This window comes from Schistocerca gregaria, chromosome 5, assembly GCF_023897955.1.
Source record: "Schistocerca gregaria isolate iqSchGreg1 chromosome 5, iqSchGreg1.2, whole genome shotgun sequence".
Taxonomy (NCBI): domain Eukaryota; kingdom Metazoa; phylum Arthropoda; class Insecta; order Orthoptera; family Acrididae; genus Schistocerca; species Schistocerca gregaria.
The window spans coordinates 471,298,448-471,321,622 of NC_064924.1; the positions used below are offsets into that span (position 1 = coordinate 471,298,448).

The following is a 23,175-nucleotide window of genomic DNA, read 5'->3' on the forward strand; positions in this document are numbered from 1 at the left end:
AGCATTGGAACTGTCATTGTCTTATAAAATTTCAATCTTATTTCTTTCCTCATTTTATTTTTTACACATGTTTTTATTGTTCTGCAGATATCCTCGAACTTCACTAATTTCTTCTCTTTTGACTTCATCATACTCATGTGACATCACAACCTAAATAATTAAAATGTTTGACATGTTCCATTGCTCTATTGTTGCCCACAATTTTTGTCCACACAGGATGTTTCCCTCTGAAAGCCAATGGCTTTGTCTTCTTTTCTGAAATCCTCAAATGGTGCTCCTCACAGAGCTTACCTAATAAATGTATTCCCCCTCAAAAGATCATCTTCATTATTCACCAGTTGTGTAGTGTTGTCTGCATATAAAACACAATACAAGTGGGGATTACTGTTAATCTTAATTCCCTCATTAAATATCTCCTTTCATTTCTGAAAAGCAACATCTAAATAAATGTTAAAAAGTGTGAGTGAAATGCTGCACCCTTGTCTTACTCCTTTCTTTGTGACTATACGTTGTGTCAGAGTGCCATTTATATTGAAAATTACAATTGTGTGTTTGTACAGACTTTTTAAAACATTAGGTGTCATGCAGAATGAGATTTTCACTCTGCAGCAGTGTGTGTGCTGATATGAAACTTTCAGGCAGATTAAAACCATGTGCCGGACCGAGACTCGAAATCAGGACCTTTGCCTTTCGTGGACAAGTGCTCTACCAACTGAGCTACCCAAGCACAACTCACGCCCAATCCTCACAGCTTTACTTCTGCCAGAACCTCATCTCCTACATTCCAAACTTTACAGAAGCACTCCTGCGAACCTTGCAGAACTGGCACTCCTGAAAGAAAGGATATGCGGAGACATGGCTTAGCCACAGTCTTTCTTTCAGGAGTGCTAGTTCTGCAAGGTTCGCTGGAGAGCTTCTGTGATGTTTGGAATGTAGGAGACAAGGTACTGGCAGAAGTAAAGCTGTGAGGACAGGGTGTGAGTTGTGCTTGCGTAGCTCAGTTGGTAGAGCACTTACCTACGAAAGGCAAAGGTCCCAAGTTCGAGTCTCGGTCCGGCACATGGTTTTAATCTGACAGGAAGTTTTATTAGGTGTCATGTATATACTCTTTCACTCATAATTCTCCTTAGTTTCTCTCTTTCAGCATTATTGAATGCCTTAATAAATCAATGAACACTAAATGGTTTCCCTATTACACTCTCTCCATAGCTTAGGGAGGCTCTCAGGTACTCCATAGGGGAGTAAACCCTTAAAAGAAAATCAGGCAGGTTGGAAGGCCATCATATGTGCATTTCTTGTGCGCTTGACACGTTCCACATCATAATGGCTACCATACTGTGTGACTGATCAATGGAACACATAACCAACGAACTAGCTAACTAACTAACTAACAGCCCCACTATCCAGCTATACTTATGCAGCCCTCATTACGTGGCCAGGCAATTTTTCCGATTTACTACTGGCACCAAAGCAGCCTCGGACCATGGTTAGATATGCAGTCCTGGTAGCATGACATTGATCTTTTATGCCAAAATTTAAGAAAAATAACAATATAAACATGGTAGATTGCTACATGCCATGTAGAGGTAGCATTGTGTTGCAGACAGTTTACGATTCCTCTTCATTCTGTTGGCATAAATAATATCAACACCAACAAACAATTAGCAAAACTGTGTGTCCATTTACGTGACAAAAAAAGAGCAAATGGATGTTAAGAACAATATAATTTACTTTTGTCTCATTGAGATGGAATTCTTTGTTGGTAGGTTGTCCAGTTTGGTGATCTCGTTACCTACAAGAGGGATGGATTGTTGCTTTCATATATGTGAATGAAATAATGAAGCAAGTACTGAATTTTGCTTCAAATATTTGATGTATGTCAATTCTTTCACTACATAGCACCAGTCAAAACACTTTGCATAATTCAAAGAAATCATTTACAAATACATTTTGCATAATTCAAAGAAATCATTTACAAATAATATAATTCATCATGACTGTTTGCATCTCATTCCATCATAACTGTACAGCATCAGATTCCAGAGTCCAACCAACTTCATCATCACAACTGCAACTGCCTCACGGCTCGACAACAGACTCTAAAATACTGATACACAAAAATTAACAACAAAGATACTTTAGTGTACAGATCACAGATATTTTGATAGTTACATCCAGAGATATGTGTATTGATATGATTGAAATTATTAACAAAGAAGTACAAAATGTATTTAATGTTTTATAACAGCAATGATTTCAGCAAACAAGTAAGTGTTATATTAATAATGTATCACAAGGGTCATTACTTTAACCTGTATAATATCACAAACTACAATACTTTGCAAAAACATTGTGTGTTTAGTGGTTCCCTTACAACAGGCATGATGAAAAAGAATGCTAGAAATATTTCAGCTGTCAGACAACTTACTTCTTCAGAAGCAGAAAACAAACACACATTCCCACAAGTACAACTCATGCACGAAGGCCTGACTAAGAGTGCCTCTGACATGATTAGCAATATGGCTGAGGTGAATAGTAGAGGTAAGGAAGAGGCATGGAATAAGGAGGGAGGGGGATATGCTAGAGCTGCCTATGGAAGCACACAGGGATGTGGTGGGACAGGATAGGGCTGCTAGGTGCAGCTCTACTCAGCAAGGGGGGCGGGAGGTTGGGGAGAGAAGTAGAAGAGTGGCAAGAACTGTGTAGGTGCAATGGTGGGACAGAAGGCATAAAGAGTACTGAAGTGGTATCCATGCAAGGACAGACACATGTAGGGCAGGGACTAGCAGAGGTTGAGGTCACTATGGTTTGGATACGAAGGATGCACCAGCATGGGTCAGAAAAGCTGATGTTGGTGGTAAGAATCAAGATGGTACAGGCCATGAAGCACTCATTAAAGTATAGCACATTATTATAGGTAGTATTTTCAGCTGTCTCTTGGTCACAGTGTGGCAGTGGTCATTCATGCAGACAGACAGCCTCTTTCTTGTCATGTCTATGTAGGATGTACCACAGTGATTGCAGCTAGGTTGGTAAATCACATGGCTGTTTTCACAGGTGGCCCTGCATTTGATGGGGCAGAGATGCCTGTGACAGGACTGAATTAGGTGGCAATGAGAGGATGTATAGGACATATCTTGCAATTAGATCTGTTGCAGGTACAAGAGCTATGAGGCAAGGTGTTAGAAGCAGGGGTGAAGTAGGGATGGACAAGGATATTGTGTAAATTATATGAGTGATGGAAACCACTGTGGGAGGGTGAGGAGGATTCCTCACTGCACGGCACAATGAGAGGTAGTCAAAACTCTGGCATAGAATTTAATCTAGTTGCTTCAGTCTTTGGTGGTCTGAGTGATGAGACGAGGACAAGTGCTCCTTTGTAGGTAAGCTGTGGGTATGCAGGGTTGGTAAGTGTCTGCAATGACAAGCAACCCCTCCCCAAATTTGTAAACAGTCTCACTGAGGCCTTCACAAGCAAAAGTTACCCCTCAACCTTACCTCACAAGTCACCTACTATCCCCTATATATCCACTGTCCAGCTACAAAGGAGTGCTTCCCTCATGAGTCAATATTGTCCAGAATTGGAGCAGCTGAATCATGTTCTCTACCAGGATTTTAACTACTTCTCATCAAGACCTGGAATGAAAAATGTCCTCACCACTTCCTAGCTCTCACCTCCCACAGTGATATTTCTCTGTCAAGCCATCCTGTGTAATATCCTTTGTCAGTCTTTAATCCATCCCTACTGCCAACCCATTGCCTCCTGGCTCACACTCTTGCAATAGACCTGGATGCAAGACGTGTCCCATAAATCCTTGTATCATATACTCCAGTCCTGTTAAAGGCATCTCCTATCTCATTACAGGCAGAGCCACTTGTAAAAGCAGCCATGTGATCTGTCAATGTAGCTGCAACCAGAGTGGTGTTTCCTACACAGACATGATAACTAACAAGCCAACTGTCCACTTGACTGGCCACTGCCAAACTGGGACCTAGAGACAGCTGGACCATATAGTTGCTGAAAACTGTAAATGCTGCCCAATATGATGTGCTTAACTTTAAATGACTGCTTCACAGGCTGTGCCATCTGGATTCTTCTCGCCTACACCAGCTTTTGTGAACTGCACAGGCGGCAACTCTCCCTATATCATATCCTCTGTTCCTGTAACCCTAGTCACCTTGCCTTTTTCTAATTGCTGTCCATCACGTAGCTATCTCCGTCCCTGCTTCCACTCCACTACTACGTATTCCTTTTCTCCCAGCAATGCACATACATTGTTCTTTTCCATTCTCTACTTCTTGCCACTCCCCCCCCCTCACAACCCCCTACCCTGCCCCCCACCCACTAGAGCCTTCTTATTCCTCCCCCTCATTGCCCCCCTGCTTCTCCCTTACCCTGATACCCTCCCTGGCTAGATTGTTCCTCAAGTCATATGCAGTCACAGTTGGTCCTTAGCACTGGAAGACAGTGTGTATTAGTTGTGTTCATGCAAATGTGAGTTTTCTACTTCTGCAGAATGACTTTGTCTGAAAGCTGGATAGTTTCTAGGATTCTGTTTCATTAGATCTTTCTACAACTCAACACGCCCGTATGTGGTGAGTCGCAATCTATACTTTTCCATTTTGTTGTTATTCTATCCTTGACTTGCCATTGTGTGAAAAATTAAGAAAATCAATGTATGCAATGAGGACAATGTCAAAGTTTCTGTATTATGAGTTAATGGGTATGAGGAAGGTTTGCATGTGTAATTTATAAATATTTTGTGCCAAGTGGCTGAACTATGATGAATTAAATTCATCTGTTTCTATGAAAGCAATGCCATTGTCATCTAGCAGTGAATGGCATAATATTCTGTGAATCACAGTAGCTCGCATAGTGTTCCATACCATTGTTACATAGTAGAGGATATTTGTACCCTGATATATGGCAGATGGCGCTTTGTACCAGTGTTATGTGACATAGGGTGCTTTGTACAAGTGTTAAGCACCAGAAGGAGCTTCGTAGCAATGTCATGTGGCAGATAGTGTTTCTTGTTGATGTTGTATGGCAGATGGCCCATCATACAGATATTACAAGATAGAGATGCACTCTTCCAGTGTTTTGTGGCTGTGACTGCTTCATACTAATGTTGCATGGCAGAGGCTGCTTCCTAACAATCTTACTGATTGTTAGTGGCAGAGTTCCTCATGCCAATATTGAATAGCAGAGGGTGCTTCATATCAGTGTTGCAAATGAGAGTTTGCTTTGTTTTGATGTAATGTGGTAGAGAGTGCTTCATACCAATGTTGCATGGAAGAGGGTGCTTCATACCAAATTTACATGGCAGATAGTGCTTTGTATTAAAGGTACATAGCACAGGATGTTCAAGTGTTACATTGCAGAGGATGCTTTTTAACATTTTTACATTGCAGAGGGCTCTTTGTACCAGTGTTGTGTGACAGAGGGTGCTTCATATCAGTTTTTGTGGCAAAGGGTGCTTTTGTTATGATGTTTCATAGCAGAAGGTGCTTTGTACCAATGTTGCATGCTTCACATCAGTGTTGCATTGCAGGAGGTGCTGTGTAAGAATGCAGCATGACAGAGGGCGCTCTATACCAATACTGAATGGTAGAGAGCACTTCAAACCATTGTGTGATACAGGGTGCTTTGTACTATGTCCTGAGGTGGAGGGTGCTCCATACTGATTGTTCATGGCAGTGAGTGATTTAAACCAATGTTCCATAATGGAAAGTGCTTCACACCAGTGTTGCAATATAAAGGGTCTTTTGTACCAATGTTTTGTGGCAGAGGATGCGCACAGTCAATGATGTGTGGCAGAGGGTGTGTCGTAGTGACGCTACGTTCAGAAATGCTCAAAATGGGTTTAAAGGAAATGTAGATCACTTTGCCTGGTGCTGGGCTCAGCTGACTGGCAAGTGAACATAACTTGAGCTGATCGTTTTGCAGCTGGGTGGACTGCACCACACTAGCGCTGCAATCAGGGCAGCTGGCAGATGGTTGTAATACATGCCAAACTGGCGCTGCAGTGAGATGACTGATCAGTGAAGTAGTTTACAGCTCCCATAATTGCCATGAGAAGTCAATCCAAACACTAATCAAACATGGAACCACCTTTGAGAACATTTTCTCACACAAGCAACTTATCATTTGCTTCCCCCCTCCCCCTCCTTTCCCTCATACACCTTCATCTGTGTTAGTTCTGCTTTTGCCCTTGGGTTCCCCTTATTCCCTCTCTGCTTGAAACACCAACTGGCTGTTACTAATTGTGATATGTCCTGTAGAGATATCTTACAGTTTTGATACCTCTGGTGCACCTCTCAGCTTAGTGCTCCAGATGGTGGCTGGTGTCTCTCCGGCTTTAGACTGGCCCTCTATGGAACAGATAACATTTGCGACTCCTGAGAACTCTCCTGGCATGCACTGCTTAAGTCATCTAAGTTATATGAAAGTGGTGACATTATGTTGAACAAGTCGTCCAGCCATAGATACTTAGTGCTACACATGTGAAGTTTGGACAGGTCACTAGTAAATTTACCAAATTATTCGACTAATTTAAAATACAAGCATTACAATATTCTTAAGAGAAATTTACATACTTATAATATTGGAGAGACTTTGATTATATTTTGAAAGACCTAACAAAAAAAAGTGCAGACATTAGCTTCTGCTACAAGGAGATCAAATTTTGTGACAAACTTAGAAAAAATTTAAAATGCTCAATTGGAAGCTTCTTTCAAATTGCTTGAAGAAGTTTCTTACCATTAAACAATACCAGAGAAGGAAAGTTGCTACTCACCATATAGCGGAGAGTTGCAATAGGCACAACAAAAAGATTCACACAATTATAGCTTTCGGCACACACACACACACACACACACACACACACACACACACACACACACACACAACACAAATTGCACACACATCTGGCATTTACACGTGTGTGTGTGTGTGTGTGTGTGTGTGTGTGTGTGTGTGTGTGTGTGTGTACTGCTGACTAAGGCCTTGATGGCTGAAAGCTATAATTGTGTGAATCTTTTTGTTGTGCCTATCGCGACTCAGCATTTCCACTATATGGTGAGTAGCAACTTTCCTTCTCTGGCATTGTTATATACCATCTTAGATTTTCCATTGTTTGATTTCTTACCATTAAATGGTTTTATGGTATTAAAGAATTCCTTTCACAGGAGTAGAATATTATCATTTGTAAGAATAGTATTTGTAAGTACTAGCGATTAAGATAAATAGTCGTTTTTATGTTTGTAACTATTCTCACAAAGTTATGACAGAAAGTGTAAAGTATACCCACAGTCCAAAAATAAATGTTGTGCTTGTTTATGGAGAATCAATAAATAAATGAGAGACTACAGCTTGATGTCCTATGTTGGATAAATCAAAAGTAAAAGAGAAAACCACAAAACAAGAAGTCAGTGTAAAGGAAAATAAGTAGCAACTATTGTCACCTTCTTAGTTACATAAGGCTTCCCATTATTGGCACTAATGTCCTCATAACAATGAGTTCTTATAACTGAGATGGTCATCTTATTATTTTTTTTTTAGTTCTGAGTTTTATTTAATGAGATAATAAGATGAAATATCATAATGAAGACTGTAAATTTCTGGGATAGTTTAATCAAGGAGAGTATTGTAAAGCAACTGTTGAATAACCTTGTAAACAATTATAGAAGTTCCAATTTAATCAATGCATGGGATCTAACAGTTACTTCCCTAAGATTGTACTGGCCACATCAATTTTCATACGTGAAAAACCATAAGGAGATATGAGTTTCAGTGAATAATAATGTAGTCACAAGAAAACAATAGAAAATCAAAAATTATAGTTTGTGTGTGTGTGTGTGTGTGTGTGTGTGTGTGTGTGTGTGTGTGTGTGTGTGTGTGTGTGTGTGTGTTTTAATACCATAAAACCATTTAATGGTAAGAAATCAAACAATGGAAAATCCAGGATGGAATATAACAATGCCAGAGAAGGAAAGTTGCTACTCACCATATAGTGAGTGACTGTGCGTGTCATTATGAATTCTATTGTGTCTTAAAGATGATAGTGGTAGCTGGTACTTAAATATGATTACAAATAGTAATGTGATACTAACAGCACCTAATAGTCTGATTTGAGTCCAAGCAGTAAACTCCTGCCTTTCCTTAGATACACACAATTACATGCATTTGCTGATAAAGCTTATTGATATATTCTATATGATTTGCAGAAATGAGATAAGTTAGTAACATTATTTTACCATGTGATCATTGTTCTGTGATATAATTGTGATTATTCTGTAGTAATTACGCAATATTTATTTCAGAAAATAGCACTACAGCGACTAATGTATGTTATGGAGCAGCCAAATGACAATGTGCCTGCTGTCTTTGAAAATGTCTTCATTCATCGAATTGTTATTTTACCAAGAACAGGTTTGTTCCCATTAAGTAATCACCATATTTTTTTCTGACCTATATTTCATCTTTAATGTTCAGAATTCAGTCAGAAAATAAATTTGTTATTCATCATTATGATTATTACTATTGTTATTACTCTTAATATTGTTATTGTTATTATTAAGCAAAGAAGTTTTATTTACACTTTATGGGCAGAAAACGTATTATCTAAAAAGTAAAATTCAATTCAGAAAATTATTAAAAATGTCAGAAACAGAAAGCATCCATAATATTTACATTTAGGAGACAAAACAGCCAATGCTGATGATAAATCTCTTTCTTCCAAGAGGAAAGCAGAAATGGTGAGCAGAGATCACATAATGTGGAAGCCCACTGACAATGGAAATATATTAGATCTCTTGGAAAAAAGTAGACCTTACCTCTTGGAGGCTCTCCATGTTGAATCTAGAATCAATGGCTGAGAATCAGATGCAACAACATTAATGGGGGTTACAAATCTCTAGATAGAAGGCTGGTCATCTATCTTCTTACATCTCTAAGACAGGCTTTAGATCTTCCTCTTGCTGAAAGTACATCCAAGTCAGTATGGAACACATCGTCAGTTGTAATTGGGCCAGTATTCCTGAAATGTCCGGACAAGTGCAGAGGGTCAGTTTTCTGGTCATTGGGAGTTCCATTAGGTAGATAATGGAGCCTGTTAGGAAAATCACAGTTAGTCCAGAAAGGGAATGTGATGTCCACTCTGTATGCTTGCTGAGAGCTTTTGGTCAGAAGTGTTGAAGAGGCTATGTTGGCTGCGAAGTATGGGTGCACCCAAATTTCTCTACCTCTCTTATCAGTTGGGGGATTGTAACACTCCACTTAACAGGATATGGGTGCACTACACACAGGAATTGTCTACTAGTGTCTAGTGTAGCACAGTACATGTGGATTGCATGAGTAGGTTTTTTAGGATAGAGGGGAAAGGCCTGATAAATGTTCTGATTTCAGAAAGAGAAGAATAGCAGTCTCATAACAAAAGAGATAAATATTTGTCATACCAAACTGGAGAAAGAGAATGTGAATGCATTATTAGGTAATGCGTGGAAAGGTACCAGAACTAGTCCTCCTTATAAATGTTTATAATGTCCACATAGTGCAAAGGGCAGAAAGCTGGCTAAACCAATTATTAATAGAAGTGAAATTCTAAATTATGATTGCAGTTTATAGCAAAAACATAGGTTGGACATGACTAATGGAAGCATTTTCATAGCAGTAATATTTAGTAAGGTTATTACAGACTCTAAATGTGAAATAATTTGGGTGAAGATAAATGTTGTAGATGGAACAAACATGATAGCTGTATGCTAATATAGACCCCATGTGTCATGAACAGTAATGGCATATTATTATAGAATGTTTCAGTGATAACTTGCACAGGGCTGCATGTAAATTTCCTAATCAAGTTAAATGCCTTATCTGATAATTCTCTCGAGCCATTAATCAGGAAAATGAGCAGAGTTTAAGTGATCATAAGGCTTTTATTGTCACTGATGGTGGGTGTCAGCAGGACTGGAAAGAAAGAAAGGGAGAATCATACTTCTGCTCAGTAAATGCAATAGAAAATGGATTTCAGATTACCTGAGTAGCTAACATTAAACATTCATCTCTGAAATTGAAAATCCTGAATTTTCAAACTTCAAAAGTGTCCTATATTAAACCTCAGACCAGGAAGTGTCAAGCAAAGTTGTAAGGCATAGGAAAGATTAACCATGGGTTAACAGCTGTACTAGAAACTACCACAAAGCCATGAGAGCTTCACTGCAATAGCCAAAGTGTTGTTGACAAACAAAAACTGAATGAAGTCCAAAGCAGCCTATAGAACCACATGCAAAATAAATTTGGAAGTAAAAGTCAAATTACCAGCCTGAAAGAAATTCCTTAAAGATTCGGATGTAATGTTAAATCAGTAAATGGATGAGAACCATTTGTCCAGATACTCAGTGACCATAATGGTATCAAAATGGCAGATGGTAGAGAGAAGGCTGAAAACTAAATTTGTTTTTCCACAATTGTTTTGTGGAAGATAGTACTGTGGTTCCCAGATGGTGGAGAGAAGGCTGAAAACTAAATTTGTTTTTCCACAATTGTTTCATGGAAGATAGTACTGTGGTACCTCCTTTAAATGATTGAATGGATGCAGGAATGATAGATTTGGAAATAAGTGACTGCAGGATAGAAATTCAACTAAAACAAGTTAAGACAAAGGAGAGCTCCCTTGGTTTGTTTGGATACCTATATGATTTTTCACCAAATATGCTCTTCTAGCAGCAGTCTGCACTAGGTCACTGGAAGAATGAAGCATTCCAGATGATTGTAAAAATGAGCACGTCATTCCCACATTCAATAAGAATTGTTAAACAGACAAACACAACTATAGGACTATATCACTGACATCTGTCTATGTGTAGAATTTTGGAACACGTCCTACATTCACATGTTGTGACCCTTCTGGAGACTGAAAATATCTTCTGCAGAAATCTACATAAATCTTGCTAAGGATTGTGTGAAATTCTTTCCTCTGTGGGAACTAGCACAAATTCTACAATGGGTCATGTAAAACGCAGCTCACTGTCTGTTCGTGAGACACAGAAGGCAGCAATACCTGTGCTGGGTTGGTGCTGTGTTTCTTGACTTCCAGAAGGTCTTTGATGCAGTTCAACACTGCTGCCTAATGAACAAATTACATATTTATGGTATATCAGACCATTTTTGTGACTGGACTGAAGAGCTCCTTGAAACACTGAACATACCATGTTGTTCTTCATGGAGAGAAATCTTTAAACAGTAAACCGACTTCAGGTATACGCCAATGATGTGTTACAGGAGTATTCTTCATTATCTTTTTGTTAGCATTTGCCCTGTCTGATTATGGGCTCCGCTGCACTCAAGTATTTGTATTTTGTTTAACTTTGTGCCTGTAAGCCCTTCCCTTCATGACAGTCGTCAGTTTCATTTTCCAATCACATCCAAATCTGGATCACCTTCCTGTCATCTGAGTTAGTGCACTGCACATTACACTGTACCAGCAGATTGTGAGTCATTACTCTTCACTGTGTTTGTAGACTGATGAAAAAAATCACAACATCAAAAAATAATTAATGTAAAGTAATGAAATTTGGGAATACAGTTGTATATATAATATATTTAAGTGGTTAACACTGCAAGATCACAGATAATTTAAGTAAGAGATAAGCCATTGCAAATGTGAAATGCTGGTTCAGTAATAACAGGTCTAACTGCCAGAATATTGAACACAAGCATGCAAACATGCATGCATTGTATTGTACAGGTGCTGCCAGATGTCAGTTTGTGAGATGGAGTTCCACATCTGTTGCACTTGGTCAATCAATACAGATATGGTTAATGCTGCTTGTGGATGACCCTGGAGTTGTCTTCCAATGATGTCTCATATGCGTTGACTGGGGACAGATCAGATAATTAAGCAGGCCAAGGCAACATTTTGACATTTAATAGATCATGTTAGGTTGTAACAGTGATATATGGGTGAGTTATCCTATTGGAAAACATTCCCTAGAATGCTGTTTATGAATGGCAGCACAACAGGTCAAATCAGCAGATTGACCTACAAATTTGGTATCAGGGTGTGTGGGATAACCACACGAGTGCTCCTGCTGTAATGCAAAATTGCACACCAGACTGTAACTCCAGGTATAAGTGCAGTGTGTCTAGTATGCAAACAGGCTGCATGCATGCCCTCAACAGGCATCCTTCTAAACAAACACAGCCATTACTGGCATCAAGGCGCCATCTTTCATCAGAAAACACAGCAGATCTGCACCCTACCCTTCAATGAGCTCTCACTTGACACCACTCAAGTTGCAGATGACAGTGGTTTGTATCAGTGGCATGTACACTACAGTGCATCTGTTTCAGAGCTGTCCTTGAAGTAATCGATTTGTAACAGCTTGTTGTGTCACTGTGGTGCCACCTGCTGCTCAAATACCTGCAGCAGATGCAACACGATGTACCAGAGCCTTACACCAAACTCGAAGATCTTCCCTGTGAGCAGTGCCATGTGGTTGTCTGGAGCCCGGTGTTCTTGTGACCCTATATTCTCTTGACCACTGCTGCCAACCATCTGGCACAGTGGCTATATTTGTGCCAAGTCTTTCTGCAATATCGCAAAAGGAACATCCATTTTCTTGTAGCCCTATTACACAACCTCACTCAAACTCAGTGAGGTATTGATAAAGGTGTCTTTGTCATCTTAAATGTATTCTTGACTAACTAAACTCACAATGTCCAATCTGAAAGATACCTAATACTCATGATCATTACAGCTCGCATTTAAAGCAAACCTTATTCGCATCCTCGTATTGGCACTACTAGTTCCACTAGAGGACATAAGGTGCAAGATGGAAGGTAAGATGGTGACAATGATAACTGAGATGTCAAGAAGGTTATCTTATTAGGTGGTTTCATGGTAGCAAAACATCAGAACTGATGCAGATGTGCACATGTGTGCATTTGTGTGTATGAAAATTTGAGTCTTGTCTGATATCCATTGTTTTGTTTGTGTGCCAGTCTGTCACATATTGCTTTGTCTGTATTGTATAACATTGAATTGCCAACAGGCACAGTGGGAATACTGCTATGCTTTTACACTTTTGGCCAAGAGGTCTTCTTCCAAAACAGAAAACACACCCATTTTCACATGAAAACAATTCACACACATGACCACTGTCTCCAGCAACTGTGGCTGGACTGCAGACAAAAACTATGCCTCATGGGAGCAGCAATGTGGTGTGGCTGCAATAAAACCTGGATGCAAGACTTGTCCCATACATCCACCCACCACCATCTGCCCTTGTCCAGTCACAGGCATCTCCTATCCTATCAAAGTCAGGGCTACCTATGAAAGAACTAATGTGATCTACAACCTAAGCTGTAACCACTATGCTGCTTTCTGTTCAGACATGACAACTAACAAGTTGTCTGTCCATGTAAATGGCCATTGACAGCTGTGGCCAAGAGGCAGCTGGACCACCGAGTTGCTAAACATACTGCAAGGCACAATGTGCTTCATTTCAATGACTGCTTCACAAAACTGGGCCATCTGGATACATCTCACCAACACTAGCTTCTCTGAATTGTGCAGGTGTGAATGCTCCTTGCAGCATATCCCACATTCCCATAACTCTCCTGGCCTCAATCTTTGCTAGTCCATGAGCTCCACCTAACTATCCGCTTCCGCTTCCATTGTAGCACTACACAGCCTTCTATTCTGCCACCTCACTCACAGTCCTTTTTCCTCTTCTCTGCAGCACTGTACCTTTACCCATACCTAAACAGTTATTCCTCCCCCTGCCCACCCCATGCTTCTTCCTTACGCTCACCATTCATGCCAAATTGGTGCTTCTATCAGCTACACTTGCATTCCACAATGTGACCTCAGTGGGCAGAGACATTGGTGAAGTGTGAGTTGTGCTTGTGTGAATGTCTGTGTGGTTTCTATTTCAAAAGAAGGCCATTTGGCAAAAGATTAAATATATAACACTCTTTTCATTGTGCCTGTGTGTAACTCAACATCTCCTCTATGTCATGAGTGTCAATCTATCCTTTTCATAATATTGTTGTTCTTGCATCCTGCACTTTCCACTGTTTGATGTTTGTCTGTATTGTGTTATACATGTTATTCCTTTGTCTTCATTCTCATTTAAAGCATCTAATTTTTATTGTATATATTTGTTTACAGGCACTTTGAAGTTCATGCTTCTAATTAAAAAAGGAAGTGGGAAGTTTGAATTTATTGAGAATGGACAGCTAATTGTAACAGGCCAAATTATTTTACCTGAGGACATTGATAAACAGTTCAGTTCCTTGCCCAGAATAGCCAATACTGGTACTAAACTGACTGAAGATGATATTTACACTGAATTTAAACACCGTGACCATCAGTATAGTGGTAAATTCCGAGCTATAAACTCTATGGTGGTAAATGATACAGGTAAGTAATGTCCAGCCATGTTCATAGTTAATGATGAATATTACATGTTAGTATAAGTAAGAACAAAAATCCTTGCACAGTTTTAGAAACATGTGTGCAATTATTGGAACCCAATTAATATTTGTTCATACATTTCTTCTAGCTTTCTGAAATATTTCTTGAATGGTACTTATTTCTAAGTTATTTACATTTGAAACCAAAATGATACATACCAGAAATGAACAGAATTTCATACAGGCTATTCCTATGACAAATTCCTTGAGTTCATTGTATTAGGTTGGTGCATAAATTAGTACAATTTTTGTTTTGCATTTGGTATTCTGGTTGCTATTCGTTAATCAATTGACATTTTTTGTTTGTAGTTCACTGTTTGCATTTGAGTTTACATATTGTCATTTTGTGATTTAGAGATATTTAGTGGAGCTCTGGATACTAGAAAATGGAGTGCCAAATGGAGAATTTGGAACATTGCTGACATATTCTTATGTTTGAGTTCAGTAGATGGGTAACAGCAGCAGAGGCAGCCAGAAATATTTGCGCCATGTATGGGGATAAAGCAACTGGACAAAGCACAGCAACAAAATTGTTGTCTCATTTTAAGAAGGATCGTTTTGATGTTAGTGACTTTCCACACTCTTGAAGACCTTTTGGATTAAATGAAGATCATTTTGACGCATTAATCCACAATGATCCATGTCACTGCACTTGAGAACTGACAAATGTGATGAACTGTGTTCATGCCACCGGCATGCGACATTTGCATTCAATGGGGAAGGTTGAAAAAGCAGGTGTATGGGTACTGCATGTTCTAAGCCAAAATCTTGAAAATCTGTGGATGGCCATATATCCATCTCTCCTAGCTTGTCTTCAGTTGGCTCATGGATGATACCAACCTTTCCTATCCTTTCTCATTACTGGTAATGCTAAATTAAGGGAAAGGAAGGAATGGCTGAATCAAAATAAAGCAACAATTGCCCATACAAACACCTATGTGCATCCACAAAAGATAATGTTATGCATCTAGTAGTGTACTATGGATTGCTTCCCTGGGAGTAACCAGCATTTACTAACAACAGAGATGTCTTGCAGACAAAATCCAAGAACAATGACCAGGAAGACTGCTTGAAATGACTCTCCAATGATGCCCAACTGCACCTTCAGCTTTTCAGCTTTTTCACTCTCTAGTGACCAATATTGAAGGAACTTCCTTTCCAGATGAAAATGCATTCCGAACAAGGCTCAACGAGTTATTTTCTCAAAACCAGGTGATTTCTATGGTTGCAGAATGAAAAGTTACCCCAGCATTGGCAGACTGTTGTAAATAGTGGAAGGAAAATATGTTATGATGACTAAAGTCACTGTTGATGATGATGACTAAAGTCTCTGTTATGTGTGCCTTTTATGGTTATTTAACACATGGAAAACAGCTGTGAACTTATGCACCAACCCAATATATGAGCATAAAAATCTACAACTCATTAAAACAGAGATAATTTATCAATATGAGCTTAATACTGTTAACATTCAGACATGGTTTTATTCAATAACATAAATAGTAAGTAATTATAGCAACATCTTAAGAGAATAATATGAAAGCTTTTGCCACAGGCAGTAAATTAAAATTATATTACATTTTCTTATTTATATATATTGTCCCTGTTTTACTTATTTCTAAGAAATAATCTCAGCATCAGATTATGGTGAGAATAACGGTGAAAAATAACTTTATTTTCTGGCTAAGTTTTGTTATTAGTTTGTTAAGTATGTTCTGATACCTTATCTTGCACAGCACTACCTGTGAGAGTTTACTTTAGCTGGATAATGATTTTAGTTTTTTACATGTTCTGTGGAATGTTTCCATACATTTGCAAATAAGACAAATTATCTCTTTAAACACATGGCTACATGTTGGTGATTTGTATAACTAGATTTTTTAAATTTTCATTTACAACAAAACTTGATAAATGTAACCTAACCTCATACAAATACTACCTGTTCAAAAATTCATCTGTGAACTAGGCAGAATTGTTAAGCAAAAGTGACTTCAATTTGTTTTTAAAACTTTCATTACATATTACCTCTAATTCACAAGAGAGGTATTCTTTTTTATGACTGCATACTTTGTTTACTTCTGTAGCTGGAGTAAGGTTACATTGTGGGTAGTGGACCCTGTTTTCATTTTTAGTGTTACATTTATGAATGCAGACACACAGGTGTAAAACCTGTTCCAGCTAACAATACATCTGCACAAAATTCTTATTATTCAGTTACCTGTAACTGGCTGGAAAATTTCATTCAGGAATGAATGGGGAGCTGCATTGACATAGTTGAGAGAAATGCAGTGCATTTTCGATGCTATTAAAATTTTGATGATGGACAGCTCCACAGTCTTTTAAGTTTTGAACTGCCTTGTCCTGAGTTTCATAAAAATTGTATTCAGCTGCATATACAGGATGTATTAAACATAATCATCCAATTTGGCATGTCTATATTTCTGAAACTAATAAACATAGACAATGACCTTCATTTGTTGATAAACAGGAAACTCAAAAAGTTTTTTCATACATTTTTAATCCTCATGGAGATACACAGCATATGTCAATGCAGTATTCAACTTGTTCCCACACTGCAGCGAGCATGTCTTGATTTACAGCTTCCATGGCTGGTGTTATGTGATGTCTCAGTTCATTCATTGTTGATGGTAATGGAGACACATAAAATGAGTCCTTCATAAACCCCACAAGAAATAATCACATACTGTCAGGTCCAGTGACCTTGGAGGCCAGTAATATAAGACTGAATCATTTGGTTCAATGTGACCAATCGATCATTCAGTAACCTTTGATTTAAAAGTTCCCACACTTTCAGATGCCAGTGTGGCAATGCCCCACCCTGTTGGTAAATGAAGGCGTTCAAATCAGTCTCCAACTGTGGAGAAACAAAGTTCTCCAGCATATCAAGACATATGCTTCCTCTGAGTTCTTGCTAAGAAAAATGGACCATACTTCTTTTCCCATGAAACTGCACAAAACACATTAAATTTTGGAGAGTCCCTCTGATGTTGTACAACCTCATGTGGTTGTTCCATGCCACATATTCTCACATTATGATGGTTCACCTTTCCAACTAAGTGGAATGTTGACTCATCACTAAACACTAAGTGTGGAAGAAAACTGTCATCCTCCATCTTTCCAAGAACAAAATTACAGAAATGCACATGTTTTTCTTTGTCACCATCATGAAGAGCTTGCAGTAGATGAATTTTGTATGGTTTCATGTGTAAATGTTGGTGCAACACACGTCAGGTGGGCATCAGGGGCATGTTGAGCTGTCAAGCTGCAGGGCAAAAGGATTTCTGTGGACTCTTTGTGAAACTATGGCAGATGCATTCAGTATCTGTATCAGATACTTGGGCATGGTCCAGCAATTTGCCTTTACACAAATAACCTGTTTCTCAGAATTGTTCATGCCATCATCTGGTGCTCTGGCTGTATGAGGATCCACACCATATCTAGTTTGAAAGCCACATTGAACAGTTATTACTGACCTGTACTGCACAAAACATAGAACACAAATTGCTTTCTGTTGTCATGATGGCATTCTTACTAGAACTGAAGTCGGTACACAATGCTGCTTCCTAGTGGGAACCATATAAAACCAAGAGTTTGCTCTTTCCTAGAGTGTGTGTTTCATGTACATATCTCATGTATCTCAAATAACATAATAGTTATGACTGTGTTAGATCAGATGATTCTTCTTGATACACTTTGTATTATATCCACATGAGTTCCAAAAGAAATCCGTTGGAATTTGATTACTCGATAAATAGTACAATTCTCAAGGCTGTCAATTCAACTAAGTACCTGGGTGTTAAAATTACGAACAACTTCAGTTGGAAGGACCACATAGATAATATTGTCGGGAAGGTGAGCCAAAGGTTGCGTTTCATTGGCAGGACACTTAGAAGATGCAACAAGTCCACTAAAGAGAGAGCTTACACTACACTCGTTCGTCCTCTGTTAGAATATTGCTGCGCGGTGTGGGATCCTTACCAGGTGGGATTGATGGAGGACATCGAAAGGGTGCAAAAAAGGGCAGCTCGTTTTGTATTATCACGTTATAGGGGAGAGAGTGTGGCAGATATGATACACGAGTTGGGATGGAAGTCATTACAGCATAGACGTTTTTCATCGCGGCGAGACCTTTTTACGAAATTTCAGTCACCAACTTTCTCTTCCGAATGCGAAAATATTTTGTTGAGCCCAACCTACATAGGTAGGAATGATCATCAAAATAAAATAAGAGAAATCAGAGCTCGAACAGAAAGGTTTAGGTGTTCGTTTGTCCCGCTCGTTGTTCGGGAGTGGAATAGTAGAGAGATAGTATGATTGTGGTTCGATGAACTCTCTGCCAAGCACTTAAATGTGAATTGCAGATTAGTCATGTAGATGTAGATGTAGATGTAGATATAGCAAGAAGAATTAGCAGAAGTAGATGCTAAATTTGTGAATAGTTGGAAAACAGTGAGTCACACTATTCTAAATAATCTGAAACTTTATTTAATATACAAGATCTGTCTTAAACAACTCTTACATTAACATTGTCCATGCTCAGATATCTCAGATTATTGCTTGTTTGGGAAAATTTTATGCATAACACAGAACAGAAATGATGTAATTGTTATTAGTGTGATGTTCTTTCTGAGAATATATGTTTTACTTGTGGAAATTTTAAAGATGGTTATCAACATCATTTGATGCTTCTGGCAAGAAAGTAAGAATTCTGCAACTCAGAGACGTACTGAACGCTACTAATACCAGTACATTTCTACTACTACTACCACTACTACTACTACTACTACTACTACTAACAATAATAATAATAATAATAATAATAACTGTGATAATGACAATAATCATCTCCTGGAGATCACATTGATGACCTCACGTTCTCACCTGACAGTTAGCTGATATTTACATGCTTTCATTGGGAAACAGTTACAGCATATCAATTGAATAATCACTCACATGATCCATGAATTTATTTACGTTTCCTATTACATTGTTAACTGTTTATACATGTCTTTGTTCCTCATCTTATTTTCTATAGAACACATCTGTTTGAAGAAGATTTGTTTACGCGAGTGCACTATTGAAATTTGTATTTCCATGAGTCTGTGGCCCACTTCTGTATAATGAGGTCATGACCGCCATTTTATTGTAGCCCTTTATTCTTGTATTTTATTGTGTCATACTCTTTGTGACTTTCTCTATGATTCTACACATATAATTGGGTTTTGGTCATGGCACTGATATTTTTATTACCACTTATATTGAAACCTGAGAACAGAAATTTGAATTCTGTTATTTTGTTAAGTGACTGCCAGATCTAATATTATTGGTGGTATCAAACAATGGAAACTTCACGTTGGAATATCAACACTATAGGAAAAGATCTATTGCTACCTATAATGAAGATGGTACATTGGGCTTCAGAGAGGTACAATTAAAAGACACCTACACATAACCTTTTTGCCACAGCCATCAACAGAAAATGACAGAGAAACACACATCCTTCATTTACATAAGCAGGCACACTTCACGCACACATGACTTCAAACTTCAGCAGTTGAGACCAGAACTTTTGATGATATGATAGAAACTGAAAGTCTGTTTGATGGTAGAAACTGGAATCTTCTTCATTGTGGGTACCACAGCTATGAATTTACTGAGTGAATGCAGCATTTTCCCACTTTGTCTGTGTTTGTTTAGGCCTCTTCTTTGTTACTTAATTGTCTCCATTGCATAATGAAGAATAAGTTTAAATAAATACAGCCAATATGGAAAAATATCACTCACATTCAAGAAGGTGAAATGCTGCAGTTAGATTTCTTTAATGTCATCTCCGTTCCATGAATGTTCAAAATTCAGCTCTCAGAATATTTTTAAAAGTTTCTTGGTAGACTTCAAATTGCATATGGGACTCCATATTGAATGTTTTCTGCCAGTTATTTCACTGCAATGTTTAGATTTGTACACCATCTGCCCACTTACAATATCATTCCTTGATTTCCTTGGGAGGGTTTTCTGTCTATTGAAATTTTTGTATTGGTTTATATGCTACATATAAAAGATTTATTACCTTAGAGAAAATGCTAAGCTATACATTCTCTCATTGAAAGATATAATTTTCCCCATATGCCTGGTTCTTGTGGAAATTTCTGAATTTATAACTGATCTTAAAATAATGCAGCAATTTATGAAGCAAAAGCCCAGTATAGTTTATAAATTGCTTATTCATACAATCAATGTAGGAAAAGACAGATTGCTACTTGCTGTAAAGAAGACACATCAAGTTTCTGTTGTTTGGTTGTTTGATTATTCATACATTCAGCAGTCCCCCCCTCCTCCCCCAACCAATAAATAAATAGATAAATTCATGTATGCTCACATCACTAAGACCAAAATTTCTGATTATGAGTGGGTCTATGTTCTGCTGCACCTGGTTCAGATTAAAGCTTTCTCCAGAGTTAGGTCCACTTCTATTCTTTCAAGAAGTTCAGTTTAATTCTTTTTCAGTGTGTCAAATTCAGCAGTTTCATTGTATTATTTAGAGTGTCCTAGAAATATTGCAACCAACTTTGAGATGTTGTAGAGGGTGTCTTGAGGAAAAAATCGAATGTAGGAACCTTTGTTTGGAAACATTATCCAATGATGCTACAGAGCGCCAAAGTTAGAGGCCCTGGTGCCTGCCAGAGGCCACCCATTCACAGCAAATATAACTTCGTATGCTGATGGACCTTCGGTAAAATGTCTTGCAATGTTGTTTGCTATTCAGTGATCACAACTGGTTGCCACGATCACCAGTGGAGAAGGTGGAGCTAGCTACTGTGTAGACAGGCCTTGTCTCCTATGAATGCAATGCTCTGTAGCCTCAGTGGTTGATGGATTTGGACACAGATTTCTATGTGCACTTTATTTGTGTCCTGTATACCAAAAAACATGAGTGATTTTAGAGGATAGATCTACAAGAGACGTGGAACTTGTATTGTTAAAAATCTCTTGATAAACCTTTATTTAACTCTCTAGTGCCTTATTTATATATTCTGAAATTAATGTTATTCATTAGGAAAAAGTTAGATGGGTTTTGTTTTTAAAAATGAAAATGCTCATACCTGCAATATGAGGGGAAGACAACATCTACACATTCAGCAGACACCACAATGTTAAACCAATTGGATTTGTGGGAAAGGGGTGAAATGTTTACAATAATTTAACACAAATTATGAAGTCAGAAAGTGATATATTAAAATTTATAGAGCAGTAAAAAAAATACTTGCAACAAAAATGCTTCTACAGTATAATGGAGTTCCTTGTAATGTGAAGATAAAAATTTAAACTCTAAGTAAATTAACAATAAACAGAAGTTATGAGCAGAACTGTATAAAATATATATTTATCAACTGTAAAAATGAAATGACTGTGTGATGAGTAAAAAACATGTGAATATAGAACTGTAGGTGTAATTTTACAGTGTATTGTTTATAAATATAGTGTTTTATAATTTTTTTGTTTGGGAATTATGTTGTCTTTTGATCAATCATACCATAGCACAACATTAATCAATATTATTGTCTTGTACTGTACCATAACTGTTGTATTACAAATGATTTATGTACTAGTAAAGTGCAATTTACAAGTGATTACTCAAACAAGTAGGCAGATTATCTATGTAATACTAATATGTATCTGAAATCACTAAATATGAGGTTATAGCTGTAAATTTGTTACAGGATACATTGCTACTGTAAAGACTTATGGAAAATGGACAATACTTGCAGAAAATTTGTTGCAGTTAGTAATGTTACATAATGCAGAATCCAGCCAGGATCTTCATTATGTTTCATCAATTAGAAGGCTAGTTTTAAATCCATCAAAACTGCCACAGAATTTGGAAGGTAAGATTATGTTGCCATATTGCTGTTGATAGGAGAGGGGACAGCCTTGTAGATAAAAATAAAATGTAGCGAAGTGAAATTTATTCAGGCTTAGAAACTTGGGTCTAAAATTTCAGGCAAATGAAGAGACAAACTTTGTCTGAGAGAGTAAAAACTACTGTGTCCACTCTAAAAAAATTAAGTGAAATAAATGTTTTTTGTGATGTCTACAACTACAACTACAACTCATAGCATTTGAATGTAACAAATATGTAGCTTTCAGAAGATGGATTCCCTATATTACAATCTACTTTCAATGAAGAAGGCAGGATATTTTGCACAAATATGGTGCAGGACACGGTACAGCCAAATGGAAGAGATTCAAAATGACCCCTAAAGTAAACTTCATGCTGTAACACTTCAAAAACAGTAAAAATTGTAATGCATGAAACTTCATTAATTCGCTAAAGTATAATAATCAAGATTCAATATCTAGTTCCAAGAGCATGTGAATGCTTTGAACAATCAGCCATTGCACATCTCATGCTCAACAGTTAAGTGCTAAGCTCATACAAAACAAACTGATACTACTACATATTCATCCCAAGTGCAGGAGTCTATACCTGTTGGAAGAAACAGGACTATGTCATCATAAAATATTCCAAATGGGCACAAAGATTTTGCCAGGCATAATAATTTTGGTAATTTTAATTATAATGATGTATTCCTCTATAGTACCTTGTAGCAATATGATAATAATACAACTACAGGACATATGCAGACATAGTTTAACTATGTTACTAGATAGTAAGG

General features: G+C 37.9%; 1 protein-coding gene across 1 annotated transcript in view; it reads left to right on the plus strand.

Annotated features, from left to right (window-relative positions):
* Positions 1-23,175, plus strand: part of LOC126272096 (fatty acid synthase-like) — a 332,645-nt gene that overhangs the window by 170,258 nt on the left and 139,212 nt on the right. The window contains exons 16-18 of the mRNA XM_049974674.1: positions 8,323-8,431; positions 14,175-14,426; positions 22,219-22,383. Coding sequence (XP_049830631.1) covers positions 8,323-8,431; positions 14,175-14,426; positions 22,219-22,383 — 526 coding nt within the window. The remainder of the gene's footprint in view (positions 1-8,322; positions 8,432-14,174; positions 14,427-22,218; positions 22,384-23,175) is intronic.